This window comes from Arachis stenosperma, chromosome 1 (genome assembly GCF_014773155.1).
Source record: "Arachis stenosperma cultivar V10309 chromosome 1, arast.V10309.gnm1.PFL2, whole genome shotgun sequence".
Lineage (NCBI taxonomy): Eukaryota > Viridiplantae > Streptophyta > Magnoliopsida > Fabales > Fabaceae > Arachis > Arachis stenosperma.
In genome coordinates, this window is record NC_080377.1 from 87,171,681 (window position 1) to 87,180,945 (window position 9,265).

Here is a 9,265-nt window from a genome sequence, read left to right on the forward strand (position 1 = left end):
TTCTAAAAATATTTTTTATTTTTTTATTCCCTGGATAATGCTACACCCAAACAGTTAACTTTTTTTGATGCACTTGTTTGCAAATTAAGAATAAATTAGCTTTAAAAATTTAAAATTTTTCAATTTTTTATTTTATTGATATTTTTTGAATATTTTATTTTTCTACTATAAAAAAAATATTTTTTTAGTTTAAAAATTTTAAAAACAAGAAATTTACAAATCTATTGTATACTGGATATTGCTAGACTTTATTTTATTTGACTAATTTAAATAAAAAAATTTCATCTTATAATTTAAAAATTTAAAAATATTTTTAATTATTCTATTCACCGGATAATGCTATGATGGGTGTTTTTGCGGAAAACGAATTTCCAACACACAAATTCAACCGGCAAGTATACCGGGTCGCATCAAGTAGTAATAACTCACAAGAGTGAGGTCGATCCCACAGGGATTGATGGATCAAGCAACTTTAGTGGGTGATTAGTTTAGTCAAGCTAACATTGGTGAATTGGATGAAATGTGACCAGCAGAATGTAAAGTGCAGAAAGTAAATGACAAAAACGTAAAGAGCAAGAAATGTAAATTGACAAGAATCTTAAATGACAAGAAATGTAAATTGCAGTGAATGTAAAGGGGAGTGGGTGCTGGAAATTAAAGAAAGCAGTAAATTAGAACTCAGATCAATTGTAGAAAATTTAAACTTGCAGGAAAAATAAATTGGAGGCAGTGCAACAGAAAGTAAAAATTGCAGAGAAGGAAATTGTAGCAAAGAAGTAAATCAGCAAGAAAACTCAATTCAATTATGAAATCTAAAGAGACAAGTGAGGATCTCAGGAAATCAATGAGACTAGAAAACAAGTCTAGATCTCAATTCCTTCCTTGATCCAACAGAGAAACAATTTGAAGAAGAAATAGAGATGGAAGCAGTAAAGAGAGCCTTGATTCAAATCACAATTCCTTGAATTATGCAGCAAAATAAAAACAGAGAGATCTCAGATAGAAACTGAAACATAATTTCTCCAATTTCAATCCAAGATTTAAAACAGGAAGGAAAACTAAGAGAAAGCTCTCTATCCTACTCCTAATGCTCTAACAGAGCCAGCCTCCTATGCTCTCTATTAGAGCCTTTGATGGTATCCTGGCTCATCAAAATGGGTTGCCCTCAGTTTCAACACTTTCATGATGGTGCTTGGGCTAAAATCTACTTCAGTTCCCCGTACATAACTCTTGTAAGTTGAAGCTTGATTCATTTCTATCCTTGGGGTGTTAGTGTAGAATTCCCATATGATGTTTGCATTGATCCTGGTATTTGGTGAAATGAGCTCTTCCCACCTCCTCTTTCTAATCTTGGCTTTCATTTCTCGGCAATCTTCATCCGGCAAGAGAAGTGGAACTTCTGGATATATCTTTTTATCTCTCATCCATCCCCATTGTGTTTGATGGTACCACGTTTTGAACCTCCATTGATCAAATTCAGGGATACTTTCTTCATTCATGGGTTCCTTTCCTTTCCTCCTTTTGAGGTTAAGGTTGTATGTGGAAGGAGGTTAAGGTTTCGGCATGTTTTTGGAAGAAGAGTTTTGTGAAGTTGAGAATATATGATGAGTAATGATGAAGGGAATGGAGTTTGGATGGTTAGAGTGCAAGGAGTGTGCAACTTCTTCGTTTATGTGCATGGCTTGGTGGTGTTTTGTAATCATTTATTTGAACAATGAAGGGCTGGGATGCAATTGGATGTCTTGCAAATCAAAGGTGTGCATGCAAAGTTGAATAAGGACAAAGCTTGCTTCCTCAAGGATTTTCAACGTACTCTTCCCAAGGATGTGTAGAACCACCTCTTGAAGCATGTGATGCATTCTTGTCCTCATGCTATGTCTTTCCTTGCCTTGTCCCTTTCATTGAATATTCTTTTGACCACCTAACCATCACTACAAGACAGCAAGAATAACCATATTTAAATAATGGCAAGAGAGAGAAAAAAAAGAAAATGCAAACTACCATTCCTTATGCTAGATCAACCATGATTTCTTCATGCATTGCCACGGGTGACACCAAACTTAATGTTTGGTCCTATGGTCCAAGATATTACTTCCTTAAACCATTGTTCTTTTGAAATTCCTACTTTGTTTTTGGTTAAATCTTTCATAAGGAATGCTTTATTAAATTACCTTCTAACAATTATAATCATTGTTAGACCTCCATGATAATCAAAACTTAAAAGACCATTGACTTTCATGACTTGTTCCCGCAATTTGTTTAGTGTACCCCGTGGGTACACCAAACTTAGAATTCAATCATATACTCTCCAATGTCATGAATAATTGTCAATTTTGTCCAAAAAGGTCTGAAATCATATTGGTGCACAAAGTATTATTTATATTGAAATATTAAAAACAAGAAAATTAAATCATGGGTTGCCTCCAATGGAGCGCTCGTTTATTGTCACTAGCTTGACATTTAACCCCTCTTTTATGGTGGTTGATGACTGTAGTGCCTTAGCTTGTCCCCTCTGACTGTGAGCTTCTTCTTTGTCCCTTGGTGCTCAATTTTCACATGCTCAAGAGAGAGTACTTGGTTAATAGTGTAATGATCCTCAGTTCCTAGCTGCTGATATATTAGTTGCACCTTGTCGCCTTTGGAGAGTCCTTCAGTTGGGAATTTTTTTATTCTTCCACCCTTTGTGAGCCTTTTTCTTGTTTTTCTTCCTTTTTCTTGTTAATCTTTCCTCCTTGACAATGACTTTAGTTGTGACATTTCCCTTCTTATTTATTATCCCAGCTTCTTTTTGAATTCCTTCTCCTTCTTGCACCTGCTCATCCTTTTGTTCTACTGTGTTGATGGTTGTTTGCTCTGGAAAACAGTCATTGATTACTTGGCTTCTTTCTTCAGAATTTTGTTGCTCTGGAAACACTTTCAGAGTAATGCTTTCCTCATGCATCCTGAGAGTTAGTTCTCCTTGCTCTACATCTATGATGGCTCTGGCAGTAGCTAGAAATGGCCTTCCCAAGATAATCGAATTGTTTCCTTCTTCTTCTGTTTCCAAGATTACAAAGTCCGCAGGATAGATGAACTTGTTAACCTTAACTAAAAGGTTTTCGATTACTCCTTTGGGATGAACTATTCACTGATCCACCAATTCTAATGACATCTGTATTGGTTTTACCTTCTCTATGCCAAGCTTTTTCACCAAAGAGGATGGAATCAGATTTATGCTTGCCCCTAAATCACACATCCCTTTGTCGATAAATAGACTTCCAATGGTGCAAGGTAAGAAGAAACTCCCTGGATCTTCCAACTTGGGAGGGAGTCCTTTTCTGATGAGTGTACTGCATTCTTCAGTGAGGAGTACAGTCTCTTTCTCCAGCTAGCTTCTTTTCTTGTTGATGAGTTCCTTCAAGAATTTGGCATATAAGGGCATCTGTTCCAATGCCTCAGCCAGGGGAATGTTGATTTCCAACTTCTTGAAGGTTTCCAAGAATTTGCGGAAGTGTTGATCTTTGGTTTCTTTGTTTAACCTCTGTGGATATGGCAGTGGAGGGGTGATGCTCTTCTCTTTTTTCTGTTGTCCTTGAATCGCTTCTTCTTCTTTGGGGTTCTCCGTGTTCTTGTTTGGCACCATATCTTGATCATTGGCTTCCTCTGCATTTGTTGGCTTTTTGCTGCTCTCCACTTGTTTCCTTGTAGTGTCATTGTTGCTCACCAATGTTCTCCCACTCCTTAACTGTATCGCCTTACACTCTTCCTTAGAATTTGGAATTGTGTCACTTGGTAGGGAACTTGATGGCCTCTCTGTTGCAAAGTGTTTAGAGAGCTGGCCTATTTGTCTTTCCATGTTCTTGATGGAAGCTTCTTGATTTTTGGCCGTCATTTCTTGATGTTTCCACAACTTGTCTATCAAGGTTTCCAGGTTAGTGATTCTTTGAGAATCTGGAGGTGCTTGTGGTTGGTTGTGAGATGTAGGTGGTTGGTGATAGGTATTTTGGTTGATGGATTGGTTATGGGTTGGATAATGGTTAGAGTTGGGGTAAGTGTTTTATGGTTTTCTGAATGAATTTTGGTTGTTGTTTTGCTGGTTGTTCCTTGGGTTATTTTGGGTTGTGTTTCTTTGCCATGACTGTTGGTTATGGTTATCTCCCCATCTAAGGTTGGGGTGGTTCTTCCAGGAAGGGTTGTAGGTCTCACCATAAACTTCATTCTGTCCAGAGTTTTGGTTATGCATGTACTGCACTTGTTCCTGTTGTTGCTCTTCTTGGCTTTCTTCATTCTGCACCCATACAGTTGATGGTTGGCTTGTGTTCACAGCTGCTACTTGAAGGCTGTCAATCCTTTTGGCCATTTGTTCAAACTGTTGTTGAATCTGTTGTTGCATCATCTTGTTTTGAGCCAAAATGGAGTCCACTCCTTCCAATTCTAATACCCCCTTTCTCTGTGATGGTTGGCGGGTTCTTTGATGAGCAAAGAAGTATTGATTGTTGGCCACCATGTCCACAAGATTCTGGGCTTCTTCAGCAGTTTTTATCAGTTGTAATGAACCTCCAGCAGAGTGATCTAATGCCTCTTGAGATTTCAACGTCAAGCCTTCATAGAAATTCTGTAGCACATCCCATTCATTGAACATTTCTGGGGGACACTTTCTGATTAGAGCTTTGTACCTCTCCCATGCTTCATACAAGGATTCGACATCTAATTGGGTGAATGTCTGCACCTCAGTTTTCAGCCTGACGATCCTTTGGGGTGGGTAAAATTTGGCTAAAAATTTAGTCACCAAATCGTCCCAACTAGTGATACTTCCTTTGGGAAAAGTTTCAAGCCATTGTGCAGCCTTATCCCTTAATGAGAATGGGAATAACAAAAGCTTGTATGTCTCAGGATTCACACCATTGGATTTGACAGTGTCACAAATCCTTAAGAAGGTAGATAAATGCTGGTTAGGATCTTCCAATGGGCTTCCTCTATAGAAACAATTGTTCTGGACAAGTGTAATGAGTTGTGGTTTTAGCTCAAAGTTGTTTGCATTGACATTGGGAGTAGGGATGCTACTCCCACAGTGTCTTGGATTTGCAAATGTGTATGAGGCCAAAACTCTCCTCTGTGGTGGATTGTTGTTGTTGTTAGCTGCTCCCCCAGGTGGATTGGGATTAGATGAATCTCCTTCCATCTCGTGATATTCTTCCTCAGATTCTTCCTCTCCAACAATACCTTTCCCTCTTTCAGCTCTTCTTATTCTCCTGAGAGTTCTCTGGTCAGCTTCAGATAAAATAGGAATAGCTCTCCCTGTACCTGACATACAAACAAAACAAGAGAAACACACAACCAGTGATACTTCACTCTATTGCTAGAATGGAGTTTTAGTTAGCTTAAGCAAAAATTCAAACAGTTAGTGGGTTAGTCAAAATTAAAGAAAAAGTGCTTGATCTAAACTACCACCTCACTTAATCATTGTCAATTTATTCAATCCCCGGCAACGGCGCCAAAAACTTGATGTGCGGAAAACAATCCAACACAAAACTCACCGGCAAGTGTACCGGGTCATGTAGCTTTCACGTTTGAGCCAACGTTTGAGGCAAACGTTGACTCAAACGTTGCTTGTGAGAAATTATGTAGCCAAGCCCATTTGCTGTCATCCACATTTGGCTCAACGTTTGAGGTCAAACGTGAGCTCAAACGTGGATCTTCCCAAGCTTCCTTTTTGGCCAACGTTTGGCCTAACGTTTGAGGCAAACGTTGGCGCAAACGTGGCTCAACAATCATCATCAATCAGGGGTCTCTTCCTTGCTAAGATATAGCCAACGTTTGACCTCACGTTTGAGGCAAACGTTGGCGCAAACGTTGCCTCCCTCCCCTGCTTTCTTTCAACCAACGTTTGCCTCAACGTTTGAGGCAAACGTTGGCGCAAACGTTGGCTTCTTTCAGGGCATTCTTCATCTTCTTGCAACCTCCTTTCAAGCTTTGTTTCACCTATCATCAATCAATCAAAAACATCAAAGCTATGCTTCAAATCATGAGATTGTTTCTCTTCCATAATATATGACAATTATAGCACAAAATCTCATGAAAATGCATCATTTTATATATGATTGATTGAGTCAAAGATAACATGAATTTCAACCCAATTGGCTTACTTATGACTTAAGAAAGTGCATAAAACTAAATGAAAACAAAGAAAAAGACTAGTGAAACTAGGCTAAGATGACTTGTCATCATGCTACACCCAAACAACTGACATTTTTTATGCACAGGTTCGCAAATTAAGAATAATGTAGTTTAAAAAATTTAAATTTTTCAATTTTTTTATTTTTTTGGATATTTTTTGAATATTTTATTTTTCTACTTTAAGAAAAAAATTTTATTTTTTAGTTAAAAATTATAAAAATAAGAAATTTACACATCTGTTGTATACTAGATTTTGCTGGACTTTATTTTATTTTCTAATTTAAATAAAAAATTTAATCTTATAATTTAAAAATTTAAAAATAAAAAATTTAGTTTTTTAAAATTTTAAATTTTTCTAACAATATTTTTTTTATTCAACGGATAATGCTACTCCCGGACAGTTGACTTTTTTTTTGCTGTGCTTGTTCACAAATTAAGAATAAATTAATTTAAAATATTTAAAAATTTTCTAATTTTTATTTTTTGTATATTGTTGGAATTTTTTATTTTTTTACTATTAGAAAAAAATATTTTTTAGTTTAAAAATTATAAAAATAATAAATTTACAAATCTGTTGTATACTAGAACTTGCTATACTTTATTTTATTTTTCTAATTTAAATAAAAAAATTTAATCTTATAATTTAAAATTTTAAAAATAAAAAATTTAGTTTTTTAAAATTTTAAATTTTTCTAACAATATTTTTTATTTTTATATTCACCGGATAATTCTACACCCAAACAGTTGACTTTTTTGATACACTTGTTCACAAATTAAGAATAAATTAGTTTAAAAAATTTAAAATTTTTCATTTTTTTATTCATATTTTTTGAATATTTTATTTTTCTACTATAAGAAAAAAAATTTTAGTTTAAAAATTAAAAAAATAAGAAATTTACAAATCTATTGTATACTAGATATTGTTGGATTTTATTTTATTTGACTAATGTAAATAAAAAAATTTCATGTTATAATTTAAAAATTAAAAAATAAAAAATTTAGTTTCTTAAAAATTTTAAATTTTTCTAAAAATATTTTTAATTATTTTATTCACCGGATAATACTACACCCAAACAGTTGACTTTTTTGATGCATTTGTTCACAAATTAAGAATAAATTAATTTAAAAATTTTAAATTTTTCAATTTTTTTTGGATATTTTTGGAATATTTTATTTTTCTACTTTAAGAAAAAAATTATATTTTTTAGTTTAAAAATTAAAAAAATAAGGAATTTACAGACTTATTGTATAGTAGATTTTGCTGGACTTTATTTTATTTTTCTAACAATATTTTTTTATTTTTTTATTCAACGGATAATGCTACTCCCGGAAAGTTGACTTTTTTTGTTGCACTTGTTCACTAATTAAGAATAAATTAATTTAAAAAATTTAAAAATTTTCTATTTTTTATTTTTTGGATATTGTTAGAATTTTTTATTTTTCTAATATTAAAAATAAATATTTTTTAGTTTAAAAATTAAAAAAATAATAAATTTACAGATCTGTTGTATTCTAGATATTGCTGGACTTTATTTTATTTTTCTAATTTAAATAAAAAAATTTAATCTTATAATTTAAAATTTAAAAATAAAAAATTTAGTTTTTTAAAATTTTAAATTTTTCTAAAATTTTTTTATTCACCGGATAATGCAACACCCAAACAGTTGACTTTTTTTGATGCACTTGTTCGCAAATTAAGAATAAATTAGTTTAAAAAATTTAAAATTTTTCAAATTTTTTTATTTTATTGATATTTTTTGAATATTTTATTTTTCTACAATAAGAAAAAAAATATTTTTTTAGTTTAAAAATTAAAAAATACGAAATTTACAGATCTGTTGTATACTAGATACTGCTGAACTTTATTTTATTAGACTAATTTAAATAAAAAAATTTCATCTTATAATTTAAAAATTTAAAAATAAAAAATTTAGTTTTTTCAAATTTTAAATTTTTCTAAAAATATTTTTAATTATTTTATTCACCGGATAATGCTACACCCAAACAGTTGACTTTTTTTTATGCACAGGTCCGCAAATTAAGAATAAATTAGTTTAAAAAATTTAAAAATTTTCAATTTTTTTATTTTATTGATAATTTTTGAATATTTTATTTTTCTACTATAATAAAAAAATATTTTTTTAGTTTAAAAATAAAAAAAAAATAAGAAATTTACAGATCTGTTTTATACTAGATATTGCTGGACTTTTTTATTTGACTAATTTAAATAAAAAAATTTCATCTTATAATTTAAAAATTTGAAAATAAAAAATTTAGTTTTTTCAAATTTTAAATTTTTCTAAAAATATTTTTAATTATTTTATTCACTGGATAATGCTACACCCAAATAATTGACTTTTTTTATGCACATGTTCGCAAATTAAGAATAAATTAGTTTAAAAAATTTAAAATTTTTCAATTTTTTATTTTTTTGATATTTTTTAAATATTTTATTTTTATATTTTAAGAAAAAAATTCTATTTTTTAGTTTAAAAATTATAAAAATAAGAAATTTACACATTTGTTGTATAATAAATTTTGCTGGACTTTATTTTATTTTTTAATTTAATTAAAAAATTTAATCTTAGAATTTAAACATTTAAAAATAAAAATTTAGTATTTTAAAATTTTAAATTTTTCTAGCAATATTTTTTTTGTTCGACGGATAATGCTACTACACCCTGACAATTGACTTTTTTTTTGCTGCACTTGTTCTTAAATTAAGAATAAATTAATTTAAAAAATTTAAAACATTTCTATTTTTTATTTTTTGGACATTGTTGGAATTTTTTATTTTTCTACTATTAGAAAAAAATATTTTTTAGTTTAAAAATTAAAAAATAATAAATTTATAGATCTGTTGTATTCTAGATATTGCTGGAGTTTATTTTATTTTTCTAACTTAAATAAAAAAATTTAATCTTATAATTTAAAATTTTAATAAAAAAATTAGTTTTTTAAAATTTTAGATTTTTCTAAAAATATTTTTTCTTTTTTATTCTCTGGATAATGCTACACCCAAACATTTGACTTTTTTTGATGCACTTGTTTGCAAATTAAGAATAAATTAGCTTTAAAAATTTAAAATTTTTCAATTTTTTATTTTATT

At 30.7% G+C, this 9,265-nt stretch overlaps 1 protein-coding gene across 1 annotated transcript; it reads right to left on the reverse strand.

Moving 5' to 3' along the window:
- Nucleotides 1-1,867: 1,867 nt before the first annotated feature.
- Nucleotides 1,868-4,339, reverse strand: LOC130981828 (uncharacterized). Its single transcript, XM_057905561.1, has 5 exons — nt 4,186-4,339; nt 3,462-3,894; nt 3,167-3,222; nt 2,813-3,036; nt 1,868-1,921 (listed from the first exon to the last, which is right to left on the reverse strand). Exons 1-5 carry the CDS (start codon nt 4,337-4,339, stop codon nt 1,868-1,870), a joined length of 921 nt encoding a protein of 306 aa, XP_057761544.1.
- Between the last annotated feature and the right edge of the window lie 4,926 nt (nt 4,340-9,265).